Source organism: Penicillium crustosum (assembly GCF_028827405.1).
Source record: "Penicillium crustosum strain IBT 35664 chromosome Unknown utg000002l_segment0_segment0, whole genome shotgun sequence".
Taxonomy (NCBI): Eukaryota; Fungi; Ascomycota; class Eurotiomycetes; order Eurotiales; family Aspergillaceae; genus Penicillium; species Penicillium crustosum.
This window is the reverse complement of record NW_026623123.1, coordinates 689,609-713,214: the sequence shown is the minus strand read 5'-3', so window position 1 is coordinate 713,214 and position 23,606 is coordinate 689,609. Positions and strand designations below refer to the sequence as shown.

Genomic DNA, 23,606 nt, shown 5'->3' with positions numbered 1-23,606 from the left:
AATGGAATGTCACCCAGTTTCAATATGACTACCCAGCCGCAATACCCCAAATCCTCCGCCGGATCGACCAAAGAAGGGCAAGGACAAGAAGATCTTCAGCTGCCACTCGTGCCGACGGTGGAAGCTCAAGTGCGACCTCCTGACCTCTTCGTGCGGCGGGCTTCGCATCGGAGGCGCGCACCAACGCCTTGACCTCATCGACCTCGAGAGGCGGGTTCCAAGTGATAGCAGCATCCTCCTCAGAACGAGTCTCACCACAAGCATAGCAGCGGCGCCAGTCCGGGCGACAGTGGAGCCAGGTACCGCACTCCCGGCACTGGCGCGAGAAGGTATCCTTGAAAGGCTGATCAGGGTGGTAGTTGAGGTAGATATCGTAGTAGCGAAGCAGACCGTCCCAGCGGAAGTTAAAGCGACCGAAATCGACTGCGACGCGCTTGACGGCGTTGGAAAGCTCGATAACCTCGCGGGCCACGGCATCCGGAATAGACTCTTCCAATGGAATCGGGGCGACGAGCTCGATGGCGCGACGCGCCACGGAGTCGTACTCGGGGGTCATGGATCCCCAGGCCCAGTTGATCGAGTGCGGCACGTACGTGTCCATGTTCAGGTTGTAGTCCTGGCGGATGAGCTGCCAGTCTGGAATACCGATGCCGGCAAAGAACTGCCAGAGGTAGGAGACCTGAGGACCCAGGCGGGGATCGCGGAAGCAGACGTAGTTGAAGCGGTTCATCTGGTTCAGGAAGGGGATGAGGCGACGGGCAAAGTCGTCATAGGGTGCCAGGGTGCGGCGGATGCTGCGCTCAGCGGCCTCATGATCGGCCTCGATCTTGGCCTGGCCTAGAGCCTTGTGTGTAAGTTCGGCCGCGTAAGTCGAGGTTGACATAGCAGCGATGATACCCGGCGAGTGCAGCGGGTTGGTAAAGCCACAGGTGTCGCCAATAGCGAGCCAGCCGGGACCGGAGACGACAGGTGACTGGTAAGTGAGAGACCTGCGGATGTACCAGGTGGTGCCGGGGCCGTAGAGGGTCTCAATGAGGTCGAAGTTGGTCATGAATTCCTTGATGATTTCGTACTTCTGGACGAAGTAGTTGAACTTGCGCTCGGCTTCACGGGTGCCGTAGGCCGACATGTCCTCGGGGTACTTGACATCGTTGCGCACGGCGAATCCGATACTAGTGACCCATTTGAACTTGAGGTCGAACATGCGGGCGAGCTCCTGAGAGCTCGGGAGCTGGTCTCTGGGAATACCGGCCTCAGCACAGTCCAGCAAGTACGAGATCATGTCCATGAGGCTGGCAGTGGAGCTGCCTTCCCATGAAGGGAGCTTGATGACCCAAGCCCAACCTTCAGGAAAGCACAGGTGGTTGGTGTGGTCGCCTTCGTAGTGACGGAGAGGGATGTTGCTCTCGTCCGCGGGAGCGGTAAAGTATCCCCAGAAGGAATCGTAGTTCCAGCTCTCGAAGCGGTGCAGCGGGGCCTTCTTGGATGCCAGCTGGCGGAAACGGCCGGTGGCGTCAACCAATAGTGAGGAGTTGATGCTGTTAGCCGGCTTTCCGTCGAACTTTCCGGGGTTGATGGAGATCTTGCTGCACTCAGATCCACCGTTGATGGCACTGGTGTTGAAGTCAACCTGGCGGCCGTGGTAGACGCTGATGCCCTTGCCCTGAGCCAGCAGCGTGAAGAGGAGCTCGCTAATGGTTCGCTCAATCTGGTATCCACTCAGGAAGAGACCGGGAGTGCCATTACTGCAGAAGTCGGAGTACTCCCCCTGGTTCTCGCGGTCGAGGAAGTAGAAGGCCAATCCGTCCTTGAGACCGAAGAGTCACAGAAGATACTCGGCTGTGAGGCCATGCATCTTGCACCACAACGAGAACAGCGGCAGGGTGCTCTCGCCGATCTTGTAGCCAGGCTTGCTGGCCTTTTCGATCAGCGAGATATTAAGGGTTCCCGGCTGATACGTGGCAGCGTGGATCGCGTAGATCAAGCCATGGATACCACCGCCGGCAATGACAACATCCGACTTCTCTGGAATATCGGCGCCAGCGCGGTTGTTGGAGTTGAGAATCTGGGTATCGTTGAAGTTGTTGGCAGCCGCACGATCCGCAAAGGTGTGCTTGGGGATGGGAGTGGCGATAGTCATTCTGCCGGCAGGTGATCGGTGATTGAGAAGGTGATTTGGATGTGATGATTAACTCAGAAACTGAATTGGAGAGGAATGTTCGGTGCATCTTACACTCTTCCTTATATACGAAGCTCAACTCTGTCGATGGTCATCTTCTCGTCTCCAGAATCCGTATATGCACTGTCCGTATATACGCGGACGGCGCAGACTCTCCGTCTCACCATCAGGCTTCAGTCACTAGCAGAGGAGAAGATGACACGAAAGGTCTCCATAGCAGGTCCGTTTGTTGGATGGGGCTCATTATGACCAGACCATATCTCAAGCTGCTTGCCCTAAAACCAGGCCCGGAGGAGTTCAGACGTTGCAAGGTCCCACGGAGGTGGAATCATGTACCAGGATTCCAAGTTTGGCACTAGCGTTGTTTGTGTATTACCCCTAACAAAAATTACAAGCCTATCATCTTAGGTATTGGACATTTCGAGGGGTTTGCTAGGAAAAAGTCAAGCACGTTGGCATTTGAGAAATCAAATTAGACTTGAACGCTTGTCTTGATATCGCCTCGTAGATTATCTGCCCTTGACTAGGATAATCATGGGCCCTGCTAGTCAACTTCCAAGGTTACCTACCTAGGCAGATCGGATACTAAGCTAATTTGTACACACATTCTCCATTCGCATGAATAGCTTCACCATAGAAAGTAAATCCATGGATATATGATCATCTATACTCTACCTACCGGCCATAGAGTTAGTGAAGCTAGTGATGCTAGTGATAAAGCTCTGAACTTGACTCTGAGGTCTCCCCTTATCTCAGCGCAAGTATAGTATCAAGGCCAACATTGTAATCCGGAGTCCGAACAACGAGAGTTGTCTTCTCAACAGCTTCCCTTCCAGATACGACCTCGAACACCCTTCAAGTGTTCCGGATAATGGAACAATCAGTTGAGTCAAACTCCCATGGAGATTGGGACTGTTTCCGAGGATCCGGAGTCTCGGAGTTTCGGAGTGAGATATATCATGATCGGACACTTTGTCTACTTCATGGACCCACACTTGAACAACATCAAAGTTGCGATGCCATGATGTCTGGAGACTACAAATAGCAAGGAAAAGCATTGGATTTAGAGCATCAACTCACTTCACAATCCAATTCACTTGATCCGCCTCGCTCCTTCTCTAAGCAACAGCCTTCGCTTCACACCTCGTACAACAATTCCCAGAACTAGATTCGTTTCATCTTCTCGACTCATCATGACTGGCACTCCCTTCACACTCTACACCCACGCCGGTAAGTACTTCAATTTACTACCAGTTCTCCGGATTCCGCTGACCGTCTCCACCAGGCCCCGGCCCCAACCCCGTTAAGGTGGCCATTACCCTTGAGCACCTCGGTCTCTCATACGACACCGTGCCTCTGGGCTTCGGTGAAGGCAAGGGCACCGTCAAGGATCCCGAATACACCTCCAAGGTCAACCCCAACGGACGTGTTCCCGGTCTCATTGACCACGGCAACAGCGAGTTCACTGTCTTCGAGAGTGCCGCCATCCTCCGCTACCTGGCAGACAAGGTAAGAAGCCGAACCACTCAATCTAAGCCTCAAGCCTGACTAACTCCACTTAGTATGACGCCTCCGGAAGCCTGGCCGGTAAGACCGTCGAGGAACGCGCCGCCGTTAACCAGTGGCTCGCCTGGCAGGTGTCCGGCCTCGGACCCTACCAGGGCCAGCTGGTCTGGTTCCTCGCCTTCCACGAGGGCGTCCACGGCGAGAAGCCCAACCCCAGTGTCATTGCTCGCTACCAGACTGAGGTCGAGCGCCTGCGCACTATCCTCGAGGGTCACCTCACCTCAGCCGAGAACGGCTTCGTCGCTCTCGGCCGTCTCACCATTGCGGATTTCGCCATCTTGCCTTGGTTGAAGCTTTCGGGCCTGGCCGGACCAGCCCTCAAGCCCTTCGAGGAGTACCCCGCTATCAAAGCTTACATCAAGATGTTGGATGCTTTGCCCGAGGTACAGGCTGCTTACAAAAAGGCTGTTCCTCCCATGTAAAGAATAAAAAATTCGACTACATGTCTCATAGATCGCAGAAAGTTGAAGGAATTGATATATCATAACTTCTGGATATTTGCATATGATTTTTGTTTGCTCCAGTACGCTTAACAAGGATATCCATATCATTGTCATAAAATTGCCAGAGAACCTTGACCAGTCTCGCCCTAAAGCTAGAGGTTTGGTTGTTTTTCCTTCTTTATTCCTTCTTTTTTCCTTCTTTCTCTCTACCCCTGTCTTTTTCTATTTTTCTCTTTTTTTCGCTTCTCCTTTCTTGTTACAAAAACAACTTCTTTCTTCGGTAGGGTCATTCGTAGGGTCATTCGTTTACAGAGGGGCTCAATAGCTCATAGGCCCCTCATGTTCGGAAACAAGAGAGCTATCAGAAGGTGAGAAGCACTTGGACAATGAAATAAAATCGACATAGAAGAAATGAGACCCGAATAAATGAACCTGGGATAGGATCTGCACATAGCGAAGAAACCTCCCGTAAAGCCCTCTACGCACATAGAACTAGTCTCCAGCAGTTTACCAAACATAGGCTGATATGGATGAAAACAGCGGCAAACTACAAAGAGCAAAGTTTCATTCTTACCAGGTTTCTCAAAAGCTTGACTAAATGGCTCTTGTCGATGACGGGACGGGGGGCCTTCCAGGTGAAGTAGCCTCAGTTCACAGGCCCCCATCGACGGAGGAAAACACTTTGATGACCACCCCGCCAGGCCGGAATCTACATATCTACCCAGGCCAGCCACTGAATCAATAGCTATGAATAGAATGAGGACGGAAGCCGCGGACGACAGCGCAACTTGGCGATGCGCTGACACGTGGAATAACCTTCCAGGTTCTCCTACACTCAAATGCAACATCCAGTCGGGCATCAACGAAGCTGAAACACGACATATCCGCGGACGACAGATACCGTAACAGGCAGAGCAGCATTTCCTGGTTTGAGGGAAATCGGACAGAAGAGAAAATATCAAAAAATTGTAGAGAAAATATCCAATTCCACTCTCGACATTTGAAATAGATTCATTCTCGTCCTCAACACATTTTTAGACTTACAGTATACCCTTCCAAATCATCAATTCAATCATCGGTGACTGCAACCATGCTGTCCAACGTGATCACTGCCCAAAAAGCCCCCCACATCGACATAGTCGAGGCACCCCTTCCAGCCATCCGAACATCGTCCCGGGTAGCATTCATACCCTACGCAGAGACCTGCCGAAACCAAGAAGCCCTCGTCGTCCGTATTGCAGAGATCATCGCCTCATATCGCATCTGCGGGCCTGACGACCGCTACGAGGATGTATACAAGCCCCGACTCCTCGAGACCCTGCAGTATTTCGTCTCGAACAACAAGGAGATCAACCTGGTGGTCCCCGCATACCCGTTCAAAAGTCCAAACCGTGAAGGTAAAGTCCATCACCGGACCCAGACGTTGGCGAGCGCCTGTCCCTCGAACATTTGAACTCGCTCGGTGCAAGAATTACCCAGATCTACCCAGGAGGCGCTCAAATCACTATAGTCAGCGATGGCTGCTGCTACAATGATCTGCTTGGTGTGTCCGATGAGGTAACATACCGGTATACCGAGGGCCTGCACCGGATTGTGGACAGACTGGGTCTGCGCCATATCCGTTTTGCAGACCCATTCGATCTTCTCGATGGTGCACCCAGCGTGCCCGTCAGCGAGGAGGAATACGTTTCTCCCATCGATGATCTCAAGGAACGTCTGTTCAGAGGTTGCTCCGGCGAGAAACCCCAAACACTGGATCACAATGCCACCCTCACGTATCGCAGATACATTAGGTTCCTGATGTCTGATCTGGCAACCTTCTACCAGAAGAAGAAGGTGAGTAAGAGTGCCATCAAGAAACACTCTGCCGTCCTTGCCCGTGTCATGATCGAGCGCGGCCAGGTCTTCTCGGCTCTTGTGGCGGCCGCCTCGCCGCCCCACGTCCGCCTCTCCATCCACGCGGGTGACAACACGAACAAGCTGTCTGTGGCACTGCTTCCCCGGAAGCGGTTTAGTAACTTCCCTGTTACGCCGTGGCACAACACCCCCTGTCTTGAGGCGAATCAGGTGTCCGTGAGTCTTGGACGTAAGCCCACAGGTGCCACCCTCAGGTACATTCCCCGATTTTGTTCGAGGGCCTGGACCCCATGCAGTATACCGCCGAGACCGGCAAGGAGTTCCTTCGTGTCGCTGGTCGCGGACTGTCGCTAAGCCTCCTGCATGAAGGTGTTGCTGCGAGTTCGGCGGCCACGTCTTACTTCGTGCAGATTCCTGCTGCACGGGAGGATGGTGATGCGCTCGTTTCATTTGTTGAGGCGGCTGCAGCGTTGGATGATGTTCGTCTTCGTGTTTTGCATCGCTGACAGGCGGGCGATGCTGTGGTTTCTGACCATCGCATTGCCCTTCCTGTTCATCTCAATCCATCTTTCTTGAGGGTTCTCCGTGGAGACTGATAGATACCGGTTTTTTTGGTTGGTATACGAAACAAATTGGCACGTAGATAGGTTGGTTATAGATATACGGGATCGCTGTTGTATTTAGTCTCATGGATTATATATATGGTGTTGATAGTTATGTATTAAAGAATCTTGATCACAAAGCACACAAACCCTTCATTCCAGTAGAGAAATCTCACACCAGCCGTACTGGATAACAGGGGATTGGGGGAAGTAACAGTCGAGGATGAAGACGTTGATTTAACAGCACATGTATTTTGAGACAACGCCTTAGGTGTGTCCTCATTTACGATGGCAGAACCTGCATAAAAGAATCCACATAATGAAAGATTGAAAGTTCCCGTATGTATTACTATTTTATTGGGTTCGCGGTAGCATTGCCTTTTCCAAGCCTTGCACCTCTGCTGGCAAAAATACAAATTTGAGTCGATGGCTGTTAATTCAAGCGATTAGGTATGGAATGGAATAAAGAGAGATTTGGAACTGCCACAATATTTTGGGAATTACGTAGACCTCCAAATCACTCATCCACGCCCTAGTTCATCGGCCATGGATCACGAGTCGCCGGTCAAATTGCGGTCTAGGGCGTGGGGGGTGACCTGATCATTCGATCAGGCTCAGCATATTTGAGGGGTGACCGCATTCAGCATGCAACTGCACACAGATTTCCTGCCTCAAGTACGATCGCCAAAGCATAGCATAACAACCTCCCAGTTTCGGCTTCTCCGGCCCTTGAACCCTTGCTAAGGCACGAACAAAGCGTACTTTGTCACCCAGGCCTCTCCGTTTGGCCCTTCTAACGTGTAAGCGCAGTACATCCCCGAAGGCCAGAAATGGGTCGAAATAGTCATTCTGCGGTCATCCTTGCCGTTTTGTGGATAGAAACATGCATTGGCTTATTCATTTTTAGCCTTCGGGTTCCTGAGTAACTGGAAGTTCGTGGGGCGGTTTAGATGGGACTTTGCTGTCGCTAGCTTGACGGTGGTGAGTGCGAGGTTTTGCTCATGAGAAGTTTTGATTCCAAGGAATATGCTGATAACTGTCCTTTCTAACAGGCGACTGAGACTATTGCTCAGGTGTTCCTCCAGCTTTCAGTCAATGCTGGAATGGGCCGTCACTTGGATGATCTGTCGAACTCGCAGATAGTTACAGCACTGCATTGGTCATGGGTATTCCAGTTACTCGCAATAACTGCCAGCATGCTAGGAAAGCTTGCGATTCTGGCCTTTCCTTGTCCAGATTCGTGGTCGGCATGAGAAAAAGCCGTGGTTTCTGATCATTCTGGGTGTTCTGATTGGCGCAATCAATACCATTGTTCTTGGAACAATTCTGGGTCAATGCAAGCCAATGAACAAGTTGTGGGATGACAATGTTGAAGGACGATGCAACCCGGGCCGCAAAGTCAATCAGAACTATTCGTTCTTCAAAGCTAGTAAGTTTTTACACTACATCAACACAGCTAAAGGTTGGGCCTTTGCTAACGAGCTAGGCTTCAACGCACTTAGCGACGTCCTGTTGGCAGTATATCCTGTTCATCTCTTTTGGAAACTCCAAATGAAGCTGCGGATCAAGGTCATCTTGTCTATCCTCATGGGGCTGGGCTGGATGTAGGTCAATCCCACCGTCCACTTCGGCTTTTTTCAAGCTAACATTCGCCCGAATTCAGAGCGGCAGTTTGCTCCGCTGTCAAGACATATGAACTCAAAGCATTGACCGAGACAACAGATATCACCTGTAAGTTACAATCCACAATTTCATCTTGAAAAATTCTAATAATCATATTTTCAACAGACGCTCAATCCGATCTCCTCATCTGGGCATCGACAGAAGCTTGGATCGTTACCATGGTCGGCTGTATACCACCCATTCGACTATATGGACAAGGTATTGCGGCGACTGGGCTTTACCTCAAAGAAAAAGTCGAACCCCTACCAGTACTATGACTCGGGCGGACACGCAGCATATGGCACAAACAAGTCCAACCTGGCTAGCCATTCCAATTTTCAGTCCAACGCATGTGGGGGGAGGAAGAAGCCATCTGAAGATGACAACCCGGGCTGGATGGATCTCAGCACATTTGCCGGGACAAATGGAAGTGAAGAACATATTGTCAATGACCCAAAGGGTGTTATGATTAGAACCGAGATTGAGACTCGATTCGAGGTTGTGGAGCGTCACGGCGGCCCGTCCTCAGGGGATAGTAGCATCTCTGCCGAGTATCCGATCCATGGGCGAATATAGCCTCCGGGTGCTCAATCTGTGAGTATAGACAATATGTTCAAAAAGTTGTTCAATGGTGTTTATTAGGAAAGGTGTGTTACATTCTTGGTTGATACTTATAGTGAACCTGTTCATGGCAGCTGAGGCTGTACCTATATTTTGTATTGTAGATGGTTTAATATGATGCCGAGAACATTAATCTTGACAATAATATCTAGAATAACTCAAGTGTGCATCACCATGACATCCAACGTACTTTGTACATTCATAAGGTTGTTCCCTTCGTCCAGGTCAGCCTAGGTTAAGAACAGCCCCACATCCCCGCGGATCCCCAACGCCGCCGCCGATAACCGACCTCGGCTCACAGCGACCCTCGTGATTATGACCTTTACCTCCCTTCCGAGGTCACTTTTCCCCCCTTCCTTTTCTTCCTCATAGCATATTGAGCCTATTATCCCTCATTTTACAATGGCTTCTATTATTCGCGCGTTGCGGCCTTTGTCGCGTACCCCCTCAGTCCGTGTAGCGGGCAAACGACTCGCTGCTGGCCGGCCCGTACAGAGGTACCGTCTAGCCCAGGCGCGCACCTATACTATTAAAAACGTATTTGCTAACGAATTTTCTCTATTACAGCGCATATGCATTCTCAACCACCCCCCGCCGGCGGGAGGTCGACCTCTCCGAGCTGACCCCGACGCCGATCACCCTCCTGTCCGAGACGGAATCTCTCATGGCCGACTCAGTATCGAAGTTCGCCGTGGAGCAAATCGGCCCGAAGGTACGGGATATGGACGAGGCTGAGACCATGGACGCAAAGGTTGTAGAGCAGCTCTTTGAGCAGGGCCTGATGGGCATTGAGGTGCCAGAGGAGTTTGGCGGCGCCGGGATGAACTTCACCGCGGCAATCGTCGCGATCGAGGAGCTGGCACGCGTGGACCCTAGTGTCAGCGTGCTGGTCGATGTTCACAATACACTGGTCAACACCGCGATCATGAAATACGGTGATGCCAAGGCTCAGCGTACCTGGCTGCCCAAGCTGACTACCGGCACTGTCGGCTCGTTCTGTCTCTCCGAGCCTGCATCTGGCTCTGATGCCTTTGCTCTCCAGACTAAGGCTGAGAAGACCGCCGATGGTTATAAGATCAATGGCTCTAAGATGTGGATCACCAACTCTATGGAGGCCGGTATCTTCATCGTCTTTGCCAACATTGACCCCAGCAAGGGCTACAAGGGTATTACTGCTTTCATTGTCGAGAAGGATACCCCTGGCTTCTCAATCGCCAAGAAGGAGAAGAAGCTCGGAATTCGTGCTAGTAGCACTTGTGTGCTCAACTTTGATGACTGTGTCATTCCCAAGAGCAACCTTCTCGGCGAGGAGGGACAAGGATACAAGTACGCCATTAGTGTGTTGAACGAGGGCCGTATTGGTATCGCCGCCCAGATGACCGGTCTGGCTCTTGGCGCATGGGAGAATGCTGCACGGTAAGACTTTTACACAATGCAGACCCGCATATGAATCCGATCAGCTGACCACAATTAAAGGTACGTTTGGAACGACCGCCGCCAATTCGGCGAGCTTATCGGAAACTTCCAAGGCATGCAGCACCAGATCGCACAAGCCTACACTGAGATCGCCGCCGCCCGCGCTCTCGTCTACAATGCCGCCCGCAAGAAGGAGGCTGGCCAGGACTTCGTCCAGGACGCCGCTATGGCTAAGCTGTACGCTTCCCAGGTCGCCGGCCGGGTGTCCAGCTCTGCTGTTGAGTGGATGGGTGGTATGGGCTTTGTCCGTGAGGGCATCGCTGAGAAGATGTTCCGTGATAGCAAGATCGGTGCTATCTACGAGGGTACCAGCAACATCCAGTTGCAGACTATTGCCAAGCTTCTCCAGAAGCAGTACACGAACTAGACGAGATGGAGTTGAATGCCTACCTCAATGGCCTGTTTATAAATAGTTTGATTTTATGCACACTGCGGCGTATTGTTTGTTCGTCTTATGGGTATCTACCCATCGCCCCCTTTGGGTATACAAAACATGAAGAGCCACCATGGGCCATCCCTGTGACCATTTCGAATTTGCTCCACTAAAGATGTATAAATGCTAAACTGTGTACACAAGAGTAAAGAGCAGCGTAGATGATGGCGGAAGTCATACCAATTTGCCCAGCCTTATTTGTATATCCAACCCCAACGAGGATATTCCGGCGCGGAGTTGAAGTAATTGGCTTAGTGGCCACTCAGTCGTATGTTGTAGATCGACCGGATGTGGGACCGGATCTTCACTGGCAGCTTACTTTAACCCCTCGGCACGGCTGTTATTTCCGTTCTTATTTTTCTTTTTGGTGGGAACGGATTTCAACCACGATTTCCGCGACGATTTTGGAATCCGGGAACAAGTGTTGCCTTGAGATCTATATCATGGATCAGTATGAATGCTCGTATCGTGGCTCTTGAATGGAATTTACATGCCGTGAGACTGGATCAAGGGTTCCACATCCCGGCCTCAACTCGCAAGACGTTGTGTTTCCACCGATGATAGAATGTCGTCTAATTTCCCCCTACTGCATTGAACTTGCATTATTCATGACGGAGGCACCCATGGATACTCATATGCCGGATCCGTCTGTTGCGATTGAGGCATTGGTTGCCCGTATGTTGCTGTGGGGGGTTGGTAGACTCGGGCGGGAGTTGGTTGAGGAACGGAAGTGGCACTCGACATGGAAAGTGACCGGTTGCCGTAGGCGAACTGAGAGAAAGACGTTTCGGATTGTTGCTGAGGTGGGTGTGTCGGTTGCCCTTGATGCATTTGACCGTCTATGGGATATGGCTCTATACGATTCGGGAATTCCGTGTCGGAGGCTGCGCCGAGCGACGGCGATCTTGTGGACGGATATGGTTGTTGCCAGTCATGCTGATGAGACTCTCGACGTGATGTCAGAAGACCCGGGGGTCTTTGAGTGTGGGATGTTACAGTGAATTGTGGCGGTAGCAATGCCCCTGTTGTTGGGATGTCCGGTAATGCACTACTCGAGGCTTCACCCAAAGACCACTCACTTCGAAACGGAACCATCGGTTCGTCGGGGGATGCAAACTCCGGTCGGCCAGTTAAAGAAGCAACTTGGTGCTTCAATCGGATCACTTCGTTCTCCAGAATAGCATTGTGTTGTACGACTTCATCGAACCGTTCGTTTTGGAGCCGCATCTCCGCAATCTGTGACTGGAGCGTAGAGACCTGAGCCTCAAGTTGTTCTATATGCTCCTTGGTGCGTTGACGAATGGAACGTTGGGCCTCTCTATCGTTGGCACGCTTTCGCTCCAGTTGTTCCACTGAAAGAGTCGAGACTTTCCTTGTCCCCGATCGAGACTCACGCCTCTTCACAGGTGGTTCATCTTGAGAGCTCATGGTGATTGGTTTCCTCACACAGCCGAGAATCAAGGCGAAGCTCCCCTCCGTTATCCAGAACCTTTCAAAGAGAACCCCCCGCTGGCGACCATGGATCCAGCACTGGAGCCTAACATGAGGGGAAGTGGTGGATCAGTGATTTTGAAAGATCGTGTGTGGGTGGCTCGAGACTATTTCCGGGCCGAGCAGGGATCAAGCCAGAACGTGACAGATCGTGCGTATCCAGGGCTAAATTAGCTTGGTTAACTATACGGGGGAGAAGAAAATAAGATGTTGCGTGTGGTATAGCTATGAATTCTTTCAGGGGTTCATTATATCCTTCTCGGCGGTGGACTGGCCTTGATAAGACCATAATGTTGCCAATCCCCAACACGCATATTGGATTTCTCCAGATTGATTAACAAGCCAGGCAAACCCCCCGATGATGCGGCGAAAGTCAGACCCTTAAGCGCCCAATAAGCGTGGAGAAATAGACGAACTGTGTGGATAGTTACGGAATACTCCGTACGGGCCATGACTATAGCGTTCTCGTTTCAGCCACTACGGCGAGCCCCCATTCGCGAGGTCCGCTTTTTTTTCGATTCCTGCCAAGATGAATGAGCTGCTACTCGAGGGCCTTCTGTTGCCGCAATGATGAGCATTTACTTTATAGTCCTTTTCCAATTCTGATGCCGAGGGCTACAAGTTGACGATTTCTAATCCATCAAGTGGGGGGGGCAACAGAAAAAGCGCTAAAATAATGCTGTAGGCCTTACACCATCAGGCATTCAGAAACCATTGATGATCCGCATCCTTGTGGAGATGTGGACGGAGGGAAAGGCGGACAAGAATCCTTTGGCCCCCGAACTCTGAACGCCGATGGTCCCCGAGGATTCGGCTCCTCCAGACATCCAGGGGGTCCGGAGAGATTATTTGGATACACAGATATATAAGTATGCGAACAAATTAATACTTCCAGAAGAAGAGTATCTGACGCAACCGTTGTTTGAAGAGCATTGATCGACAATTTACAGCGAGGGTTTGACTCCCCTATTATTGTGGTGTTAATGTGCACTATGATCCCGGGCCTTAGCGGGGGGGGCTCCTGCAAATCTCCTATTATTAGAGCAACACGGTGTCCGCTCCGACGGAACTTTGGAGGGCCGGACGACCTTTGCATTTTGACTCCTCTCATGATCCTATTGATTACCTGGGGAATTTTGCTAGATCCTCGGATAATGACCCAAGCATGAGAGCACAATGCTTACCAACGTTCGACGAATAATTATCTGAAACATACACAGGTGCCACATCGACGAGCCTACAACATATAATCCGTACTCCGTACTTAAGATGTAATTGCCATCTATGTGGAGATATGCAAGTGGGGATCGGGCACGGTCATGAAAATGGTGGCCCTACAATTTAGCCGGCGTACATGCGGACGTTCGCACTGGTTCTAGACATGGTCCGTGACCTCCGGTCGATCATTATGGATCTGATGCCGGATTTCAAGTCAAAAACATCGTTCACTATGACCCCCACGGAGTAAACACCCTACATTTTATATAGGATCCAACCGCCAGAATACGCTTGCTTTATTCTAGTATGCAGGAATAAAAATACGCAGCCACAAGTCCATGTCGCTCAACTAGAAAGGATTCGCATGACAGCCAGGGCGTGTGAATAATGTCATTGACAGCTTTACAAAGAACATTGTCGGAGATTGCCAACCTACTACAATAATATGATAGTTAGAATATAAGTACGGAGTAGGTACGATGTATCGGTCTTCGCCCCATATTGGGTGATCGACTGGGGGAGGGGTTGTTAGGCGAATCACATCAATATGACAAGGTCCCGAAACACCCCCCAAGATTTTTTTTTCGAAAATGAAAGTTCTGACATGCGTGGTCATTATTCCAGATCATTCTCTACTTCGTAAATCGCCGCATATTTTAAATACATAAATAATCCGGCCAACTTGTGTCCCAGAAGTTGTCTCGACCCTTTGAACTAGCGTCCCACAATATAGCTATGAGGAACTGGTCATCGCCGGAAATTTCTGAAGATATAAGATATGACTCAAACGACCATGTAATTTCGACAAATTATTACACAGGCCTGACAGGTCTGGACCTTTGATACGTGTTCGCTCAAAATTGAACGAACAAGCCAGGCGAATTACCATATACGGTTAGTCTCATGTTCCCAGGAACTGACCCATAATACACGTGATATCAAGCGAAGATAGTGGGGTCTGCTCTAGCCAATCATAGAACGCTTACCAGACTTTGAGACAATCTTAAATGCTTGGCAACAAATCTCTTCTTTGTCAAATGTAAACTTGTAGTGATTCACATCATCAAGCATCAGTCTGACTTTTGCTAAACTAGAAGGAACAAGGAAGGAAAGATTACACTCACTCATACTTCATCTTTGTCTTGTTTTGTCATCAAACATTAACAGTCATTCACTCGCCACTTCGAGTTTGAATTTTCATCCAAGCAATTAACTGCAGTTTTCTTGAAGAAATACAATACCTTGACTATCATGGAAGGTCTTCAACTCAGCAATGACACTCAGTTGTACTCAACTATGGCCGGGAAGCTGGACTCTAAGCTTCTCAAAGCCCTTGACGTGATGGGGTTTACCAACATGACCCCTGTCCAGCAGCGTGTTTTGACCGAACTTCAAAGCTGGCGCAGTGACTGCCTTGTCCAAGCTAAAACTGGAACTGGAAAAACCCTTGCTTTTTTGTTGCCCGCATTGCACTGCCTGCTCCAAGGCGATTCCGCGCCACCCAAAGGCAAGGTCGGCATCTTGATCATTACCCCAACCCGAGAACTTGCCCAACAAATTGCAAAGTCGTGCGATCAATTAACCTCGCAACTTCCCACTCCTCTTGAGTGCCATGTTGCAGTCGGTGGAACGGCCCGAGCATCTGCTCATTCGCGCTTCATGAAGGGCGCACCATCCATTCTTGTCGCCACCCCCGGACGCCTGTGCGACTATTTGTCTCAAACTCCCACCGCTAAGAAGCTGTCTAACATTCAAACTTTGGTCTTGGATGAAGCCGACACAATGCTTGAGAGTGGCTTTATTGCTGACGTGAAGCGAATCCTCCAGCTCATCCCGCAAAAGAGCACTGGGTGGCAAGGCATGTGCTTCTCAGCCACTGTCCCACCCAAAGTCAAGGATGTGGTCAATATTGTGTTGAAGAGAGACTACACCAGCATTTCCACTATTGATAAAAATGAAGCACCTACACATGAGAGAGTTCCCCAGTACCACGTACTGATGCCATCTGTGGCAGATACCTTCACTACACTTGCATCCCTGCTCAAGCATGAAATCAAGAAGAGCTCGAAAATCATCGTCTTTGGCGTGACTGCACACATGGTTGCTCTCCTCGCAGGGGTTTTCTGCAAGGGCATGGTTCATTTGAAGGTGTTCGAGATCCACTCCAGACTCAACCAGGGTGCTCGCACAAGAACCACGAATCAATTCAAGGAGGCCGAAGCCGGAATCCTCTTCGCTTCAGATGTTATCGGTCGTGGTATGGATTTCCCCAACGTCGACTTGGTTATCCAGGTCGGTTTGCCATCAAACGGCGAGCAGTACGTTCATCGTGTCGGTCGTACCGCCCGTGCTGGCGCTGATGGCCGCGCTATCATTCTCCTCACCGAGGGCGAGTCGTTCTTCATGAAGAACAACCGCCACTTGCCCATTAAGCCCCACCCCGATACCGAAGCCATCAATGCCGGCGCTCCTTCATGCTCCAAAGCTGTCTTGCAGGCCATGTACACTATTGAGGAGGAGTCAAAGCAACGTGCCTACTCGTCTTTCATTGGTTTCTTCGCTGGATCGGGTCTTCTGAGACAACTTCGTCTCGACAAGGCTGGCCTTGTTCAACTCGCCAACGAGATGGCTGTCAAGGGCATGGGTTGTCCCGAGCCTCCCCCAATGGACAGAAAGGTCATCGGCAAGATGGGTTTGAAGGGTGTTCCGGGTTTCAACTACGCAGACCCAAATGAGATGGCCCGAAGCGGATCCTCCAGACCTCGCAATTCTTCCCGAGGTGGCAAGAGTCGCGATGCACTTAGCCCCGGAGCTGGGCAAGGAGACCGAGGCGGTATTGAGAAGAAGCGTGGAGGAGGCCGTGGAGGCCGTGGAGCACGTCGTGGTGGCGGTGGTGGACGTGGAAGGCCGAGATCATGATTCTTTCGCATATTAATGTCAAGCACAGCGTGCTAAATGTTATTATTCATAGACACTAGAGACTTACGACCTGCTACACAAAATTCCTTAATCGAAACCAAAATTACTTGCGAAGTTGCCCACATGGAAATCTGTGAAATCGTAAAGCCAACCTCGAAGCTAGCCACGGTGTCATAACTGCTTTGAGTCATCAATAGAAGTAGACACCTAGGTATTACTACACAAGATTTCGATGTAATTGACACAGTGTCATTATTGATCTTGACAGTTGTTCTTGGGGTTGAAGATCGTAACTTGGTCAGGTGATCGCGGGTAAACAACATTTAGAGCTCCAACTCTCCACCATTCATTCCACCACGTCATTCTTTAAATTTGAACATTTGAGGGCAATCAGCTATCTATATTGATAACTGCCCAATATGGATCCGAGCTACAAGGCCCGCAAGGAGGCGTTTGTGTCTAACCTTGCGGGGAGCACAATCCTCGAGATCAATGCAGTCACACTCGTTGCTTCAGTGAGAAACCTCAAGACTTTACTTAGCAATTGATAGACTCTGACCTGTGGCTACTCTAGACATCTGTCCTTCTTTGGTCCGCGCTCCAGTCCCGCTTATCCTTCTTCACACCCTACAGTCCTGCGGCACTCGCGACGGACTTCATCCTCAATGTACTAGCCATCTTATTCGCGACGACTGCATACTCCTCTGCACCGCTTCTCCTCAATATATTCCTCGTTTCCCCCGCGATCCTCCTATTCCTCACCCGAAACGGTTTGCGCACCCCCCAAAAAGCCAAACCGCCCCGCAAATCCAAGGCCAAAAATGAGAGCTCCCAAGAGGGACAGCAGGCCTTGCCTATCCACCCATTCTTGACCACGTACCGTGCAGCTATGATGATTATTACCTGCATAGCTATTCTCGCAGTCGACTTCCGCGCGTTTCCACGTCGTTTTGCCAAGGTGGAGAACTGGGGAACATCTTTGATGGACTTGGGCGTGGGCTCTTTTGTGTTCTCCGCCGGAGTAGTCTCTGCGCGCGCGGTTCTGAAAGGCCGCAACTCGAAATCTCCGAGATTAGCTTTGCATAAGAGATTGATTGGGTCGGCTCGCCACTCCATTCCTCTGCTTGTGCTAGGCCTCATCCGACTGTGGAGTGTCAAGGGATTGGATTATGCGGAACATGTGACGGAATATGGTGTACACTGGAACTTTTTCTTCACCCTTGGCTTTTTGCCTCCCTTCGTGGAGCTCTTTGACTCCTTGACTACACTGATCCCATCGTATGAGGTGCTTGCACTTGGAATTGCAGTACTCTACCAAGTTGCTCTGGAGTCGACTGATCTGAAGGGTTATATTCTCGTGTCTCCTCGGGGGCCAGACCTACTGTCCAAAAACCGCGAGGGAGTCTTTTCCTTCATTGGATATTTTGCGATCTTCCTCGCTGGACGGGGTGTTGGAGTCCGCATCATTCCTCGTGGCACCTCGGCCACAAATTCGCCACAGAAAGCACGGAAATCTGTTCTGATACAATTGGTTCTTCAGGGAATGTTCTGGTCGACCATGTTCTTCTTTAATTCCACCTACGCATTCGGCTATGGTGCCAACATCCCAGTTTCACGCCGGCTGGCTAACATGCCATACGTGCTTTGGGTGTCAGCATTCAACAGCGCCCAGCTTTTCCTGTTCTGCCTGACCGAGACTGTGTTTTTCCCTGCGGTTCACCGAGCGACCAGCAAGGAAGGCGAGGCAGAGCAGACGACGTTTGCAACCAGTCGTATTCTCCATGCATTCAACCGCGGTGGCCTTGCACTGTTCCTGATTGCGAACCTGCTCACTGGGGCAGTGAATCTTAGCATTCCAACATTGGATCTCAACACGCCGCAGGCCATGGGCATTTTGGTTGTCTATGCGGCGGTGCTAACTGGTGCTGCTCTGGGGATGGACAAGTACAATATTAAGTTGAGCCTGTAGATATATAACCCTTATAGATGTAGTATTACCCAACTTATAAATCAAAAGTTATATATAGGAAAGTCCTTTGCGCAAAGTATGTTTTATTTTTATTTTTTTACAATGTACTCTCAATGTACCCCGTGCACATATAGAAAGGCACCTAGAAAGACATCTCAAATAGAAATATGCAAAAACACCCAACGGACATGATAGGGCAGTATAGCCGACTGTTTTTGTTTCATATAAATGTGTTGATAGCCCCGCATCTACCGTAACTTTGCATGTGATATCATCGGTGGAGTAACTTATCCACTCGGAGAATTACGCAAAGCATTTTGCAACAAACACTATGCCTACCAACGGACAGTCTTTTCTCAATTATCCCCCAGCACATGAGGGTCCCAATGTGCCGTACAAGTATGAAGACCAGGTCTTACCGGTCTTCCGTGGCGTTCCCCTAGCCATCGGTGCTACATTGTAAGCTACCCGAGGGCGCCATTGAGAGATCGATGCTAATTTCCGCTGTTTTAGAATCCATAATATCGGGTTTGTACAAAGTCATTTCTGGCGTAATGCCGGTTTCCATGTCATTCGTGAAATCCCCCATCTGGGCCAGTATGCCGGCCGCTATGATCCAACGGTGATTCCAGTCGACAATACCAGCCAGGCCGAGTCAGCAGCGAAAACGGCCTCTGCCACTGTGGAACGTAGGAAGGGAGATCATGGCTACTATACTTCCGCCGATTATCATGCGCTCTACTTGTCGGGGGAGCTGACCCCAACAGCTGTCGTCGAAACACTATTGCCTCTGGTCCGCCGTGATACCCAGCCCCCCGGGAAACACTCAACTGCTTTCCTCGAGTCTCAGGCCGAGTTGATTCGTGCAGCAGCGGAAGAATCTACGGAGCGATACAAGAACGGCCAACCGTTGGGTCCACTCGACGGTGTGCCGGTCGCAGTCAAGGATGAGGTGCACCTGACAGGGTATAAGCGCACGCTAGGCTCGAAGATGGATTTCAAGCAAGGCACGGATGGAACTTCGTGGTGTGTGAAGCAATGGCTGGACGCCGGAGCTATAGTCATCGGAAAAACGTCCATGCATGAGATTGGTCTAGGTGAGTTCCCATTGGTCGTGGCATATCACCTGCAGGCAGTGACTAATACTTTATAGACACGAACAACAATAATCCCAACTATGGAACACCTAGAAATCCTCACAATAAAGAGTACTATTGTGGTGGTTCTTCTGGTGGCTCTGTATATGCTGTCGCAGCGGGCCTTGTGCCCATTGCGCTTGGCGCAGACGGCGGAGGCTCCATTCGTATCCCGTCATCATTTTGTGGTATCTGGGGCCTGAAGCCTTCGCATGGCCGTGTTTCCGGTGCGCCATCCCAAAGTCTCGCACCCACCGTTGGTGTCATCGGGCCTATGGCTGCTAGCATCGATGATCTTGCCCTCGCCTATCGCATCATGGCCACTCCTGCACCAGCTTCAGAAGACCCGATCTCCTCGCAGTTCCCTTATCCTGTTCCTCAGCACTCTGACGCCAAGAGGACGAAGACAATTGGTCTCTTCCGCGACTGGAATGACCGCGCCGAGGGACCTGTGCGCGCTGCGCTTGATCGGGCAATCGACTACTACCGCGAACAAGGCTATAACGTTGTTGATATTACAATTCCTTATTTGCCCGAGGGTCAGCGCGCCCACGCTCTTACCATCATGGCGGAAATTGCATCTGGGGTTGATGCAAACAAGATTCGGCAGCTGTCAGCCCCGAACAAGGTGCTTGTCTCCATGGGCATGTACCAAATTACGGCACAAGACTTGCTCGCCTCCCAGCGGCTGCGCAATCTCCTCATGACGCATCTGGCGCATCTCTTCAAGCTCCACCCCGGGCTGCTCATTGTCTCACCCACAACGCCCATTCCTGGATGGCATATTGACGGTGGCGAGGCGGACTTGTCTTACGGTTTGTCGGATGCCAAATCCTCTGTACGCAATATGGAATATGTTTGGCTTGCCAACTTTACTGGCTGTCCTTCTATCAGTTGCCCTGTTGGTTATACCCCCGATGGCGGTGTGCCTATCGGTTTGATGGCTATGAGCGAATGGGGTACCGAGGAAGAGCTAATCACCTTTGCTCGAGATGGAGAGCCTATCTTAGGCCTGGCTAGCGGTGGTTCCTCGCTCGAGGAAAATGAAATTGACTCTGCAAGTAAGGGTCTACGAACTCCTTCTGATGACCTCTCTGTGTGGGAAGATATCATCGCACAGGCCAAGGAGAAGATATCCAAGTAAGGAGAAGGGAGATTCTAATCAACCGTGGAAGGATTTTTGTCACTTAGTATATCCACATGTATTTATTTGCAAATTACGAGAAAAGATACGTCTCAGCCAACCTCTGTGTATATTTTCTTACTCTCTCTCCAGATTTTCAAATCTCCTCAGCCAGGTCAGCCTTTGCATTATTCCGTGGCCGAGGTCCGCATCCGTACGTGCATCGGTGCACCATCCTTGGGATGCGACGTCGCTTTTCCAGTGGTATACATTCGTTCACCCTCAACAATCCGGCGATCCAATTTCAAGCCCTGAAATTCCCGCACCTTATCCCACTTATCCCAAGCCATCTCAATGTCAAAACTACGGACAGTAAATACCAACACCAACTTTAGCACAACGACCGCCAGTTCCTGCCCGATACATTTCCTAGGCCCAAGCTGGAACCCACGCCATATATTCTTCGCCGGATGCAACCTGTCACCTTCCAGTGCGGAAAATCGCTCGGGCATGAATTTGAGCGGGTCGACAAAGTTAGCTGGATCATGATGAATGGTGATAGAGCTGTCAAAGAGATCGAATCCGTCTGTCGGCCATGGCTCGTCCTCGCCGTTTATTTTCAAGTTGAATGAAGGCTGACCTTCCCGGATTGTGATTGTTGCTGGATTCATGCGCAGTGTCTCCTTGATCACTCCCAGCGTATACTGTAACGAGTCCAGGATATGGGGCGATTCCCGGATCTTCTCTGCAGCAAGGCTTGGATCAGAGCCAAGAATAGCGTCATCTTCGGCTTGTAACTTCGCGACACACTCGGGGTTTAACTGAAGTTGTCTGAATACACGGGGAATTGTGATGGACAATGCATCATCACCACCAAAGAAAAATATCATCAGTTGGTAGAAGACCTGTTCGATGAAGGCTTCATCTGGGTTATTAGTGGTTGTTTCTTCGACTCCACGCTCGCCAGCATACTCTTCAATGGCAGACCGAATTATAGTTCGTGGGCTATCGTTAGCAGCGTTTATCCCTTTTGTGATAATTTTCATTGGAACATGCCCGTGAAGTGTATCTCGCTACGGAAGCGGTGTGCTATCGTGTCGGGCATCACTTGCATAGTTGTGGGCCATCAAGGTAATCAAGGTAACACATGGTGGGCCGCCTACAATATGATTAGGATTGAGAGTTTGCAAATACGAACTTGGGTATATATGTTTATCTACTGTAGTACTCGACTTATTCTAGGTACACATGTAGGCTATAAACCCTGAATATTGCGTGGCTTATCGAGTGCCTGTTGACAATTGCAATTAATGCTCAGTCGATTCACATTGTACCCTGATACATCTCACCAAGGATCTTCAGGGCCGCACGGAAGTAAGATAAGCGCTGTCGTTACAAGTTAAGTTTTCTCGCGCAGTTTCCTGCATACATCCTGCATTATGTTGTATCACCGATAATGCCATGCCATGTGTCTCCATAGAAATGAGGTAATGTTGCATGGGGGAAGGAAAGGAAGGTTAATAAATACGAGAAAGAAAGTAAACTCTAACATCAGACCGATTCATATGGGAATGAAGAGTTTGGACACTTTACATTGTCAATTTTATGCAAATATAAAAATTTGAGAATGCCAAACCAATATTTGCAGTTTTGATCCTTCATCTGCACTGCCCACCACATGTTACTTGCATATACTACATTTGGATCTGTCATTTTAATTCACAGATGATCTGCATGTCCGGCCTTTTTTTCAGCTATCCTCTAAGTGTATAAAGATCTTGGTTCATTATATTCGGAGTGATATAATAAAGCAACAACTATAAAATCACCTAGCATGGCATTACATAGAGATATCCCCTCTTGGATGCATATCTAATTAATTTGTGTAAGGACTAACACTTGGTGGATCTTCAACTTCTCGAGATCTCTATCTCAAACGGTGTCACATCAATGCCACACTAGGCCCAGTATGCAACAGACTGTCTCCGCGGATGCTCGGATGCTTGAGATTGCGAATCCTTCCATGATCGAGTGCAGTGTTTCTGGTAGAGATGCCCTTGAGTTGTAGAGTACACAAATTTTACCCTCTGCTTTATTACACCTCCACCAGTGAGTCCAAACACTCCTAAAAAACCATGAAACAATGAAAAGATGATAGCAATACAACCATAGCCGCAGTGGAAGACATCCCGCCGTTCATTTATATTGGTGCTTTAACTCATGTTAAACGATGGCCCTGAAACAAATGACATTAATGAGCATGCTATTTGATACCCTCGTTTATGCAAGTCTGATCCATGTCAATTCGGCTCCTATTGGTCTTCTAATAGCAACGCCCTCAGACCCCATCGTTAGCTGAGTGAACAAGATCTACGGGAATTAGCGGTGTACGAGCTATTTGGAAGTGCAACTTGCGTGTCCCCACTTCGTATAGGAAGGTTCAGGTTTAGGTAGTTGCAATTTACAATGTATTTCCACCATGTAGACAGGGACTGGACAGGTACTGGATATCTACATGCTGTCTACATGGATCAAGTCTAGCAGAGTATCTATTTTTACCCCTCCATGTATGGTAGTGGGTGACTATGGAGGATAGTGGGGTGGTGATGCAGAGTAAAAAGACCAGTCCATTCCCATCCCCTCAGCTGGAATGTTCACATCTCTGACTCTAAAAGTCTCACTTGGCACAGTAATAGTAACAACAGTAACAACATCACTAAAAATGATCTACAAAGTGTGGCAGGGAAGTAAAGATGGTGAACACATAGTGAAGAAGGCCACCCCGCGATGAGCAATTCAGTACAGCGAGTGCTAGCCCTGAAATGTCCCTGCTGAACATAAAAGGCACCGTGTCACCTCCCGGTTTGGACATTCTCTCCAAAAATTTCACAAATCACTCTCAGAACAATCT

At 49.9% G+C, this 23,606-nt stretch overlaps 9 protein-coding genes across 9 annotated transcripts; 6 read left to right on the top strand and 3 right to left on the bottom strand.

Moving 5' to 3' along the window:
* Positions 1 to 28: 28 nt before the first annotated feature.
* On the bottom strand, positions 29 to 2,140 carry N7487_003770 (uncharacterized protein; the record flags this gene model as incomplete). The annotated part of the gene is made up of 2 exons (XM_056871517.1): positions 29 to 1,745; positions 1,827 to 2,140. The coding sequence occupies 2 exons, from the start codon at positions 2,138 to 2,140 to the stop codon at positions 29 to 31; spliced, it is 2,031 nt and encodes a 676-aa protein (XP_056729237.1).
* Positions 2,141 to 3,372: 1,232 nt separating this feature from the next.
* Positions 3,373 to 4,167, top strand: N7487_003769 (glutathione S-transferase family protein; the record flags this gene model as incomplete). The annotated part of the gene is made up of 3 exons (XM_056871516.1): positions 3,373 to 3,409; positions 3,465 to 3,688; positions 3,742 to 4,167. 3 exons carry the CDS (start codon positions 3,373 to 3,375, stop codon positions 4,165 to 4,167), a joined length of 687 nt encoding a protein of 228 aa, XP_056729236.1.
* Positions 4,168 to 5,278: 1,111 nt separating this feature from the next.
* N7487_003768 (isocyanide synthase family protein) lies at positions 5,279 to 6,641 on the top strand (the record flags this gene model as incomplete). Its single annotated transcript, XM_056871515.1, has 4 exons — positions 5,279 to 5,585; positions 5,609 to 6,261; positions 6,300 to 6,524; positions 6,555 to 6,641. The coding sequence occupies 4 exons, from the start codon at positions 5,279 to 5,281 to the stop codon at positions 6,639 to 6,641; spliced, it is 1,272 nt and encodes a 423-aa protein (XP_056729235.1).
* Positions 6,642 to 7,477: 836 nt separating this feature from the next.
* N7487_003767 (uncharacterized protein) lies at positions 7,478 to 8,885 on the top strand (the record flags this gene model as incomplete). The annotated part of the gene is given in 8 exon segments (XM_056871514.1): positions 7,478 to 7,490; positions 7,555 to 7,628; positions 7,700 to 7,813; positions 7,884 to 8,076; positions 8,110 to 8,251; positions 8,311 to 8,378; positions 8,436 to 8,563; positions 8,580 to 8,885. The coding sequence occupies 8 exon segments, from the start codon at positions 7,478 to 7,480 to the stop codon at positions 8,883 to 8,885; spliced, it is 1,038 nt and encodes a 345-aa protein (XP_056729234.1).
* A 447-nt stretch (positions 8,886 to 9,332) lies between these two features.
* Positions 9,333 to 10,773, top strand: N7487_003766 (acyl-CoA dehydrogenase; the record flags this gene model as incomplete). Its single annotated transcript, XM_056871513.1, has 3 exons — positions 9,333 to 9,427; positions 9,498 to 10,346; positions 10,407 to 10,773. The coding sequence occupies 3 exons, from the start codon at positions 9,333 to 9,335 to the stop codon at positions 10,771 to 10,773; spliced, it is 1,311 nt and encodes a 436-aa protein (XP_056729233.1).
* A 672-nt stretch (positions 10,774 to 11,445) lies between these two features.
* Positions 11,446 to 12,267, bottom strand: N7487_003765 (bZIP transcription factor; the record flags this gene model as incomplete). Its single annotated transcript, XM_056871512.1, has 1 exon — positions 11,446 to 12,267. One exon carries the CDS (start codon positions 12,265 to 12,267, stop codon positions 11,446 to 11,448), a length of 822 nt encoding a protein of 273 aa, XP_056729232.1.
* A 2,532-nt stretch (positions 12,268 to 14,799) lies between these two features.
* N7487_003764 (DEAD/DEAH box helicase) lies at positions 14,800 to 16,467 on the top strand (the record flags this gene model as incomplete). Its single annotated transcript, XM_056871511.1, has 1 exon — positions 14,800 to 16,467. One exon carries the CDS (start codon positions 14,800 to 14,802, stop codon positions 16,465 to 16,467), a length of 1,668 nt encoding a protein of 555 aa, XP_056729231.1.
* Positions 16,468 to 16,886: 419 nt separating this feature from the next.
* N7487_003763 (Amidase) lies at positions 16,887 to 20,716 on the top strand (the record flags this gene model as incomplete). The annotated part of the gene is made up of 5 exons (XM_056871510.1): positions 16,887 to 16,982; positions 17,042 to 18,379; positions 18,786 to 18,895; positions 18,950 to 19,533; positions 19,590 to 20,716. The coding sequence occupies 5 exons, from the start codon at positions 16,887 to 16,889 to the stop codon at positions 20,714 to 20,716; spliced, it is 3,255 nt and encodes a 1,084-aa protein (XP_056729230.1).
* A 167-nt stretch (positions 20,717 to 20,883) lies between these two features.
* Positions 20,884 to 21,741, bottom strand: N7487_003762 (uncharacterized protein; the record flags this gene model as incomplete). The annotated part of the gene is made up of 1 exon (XM_056871509.1): positions 20,884 to 21,741. One exon carries the CDS (start codon positions 21,739 to 21,741, stop codon positions 20,884 to 20,886), a length of 858 nt encoding a protein of 285 aa, XP_056729229.1.
* Between the last annotated feature and the right edge of the window lie 1,865 nt (positions 21,742 to 23,606).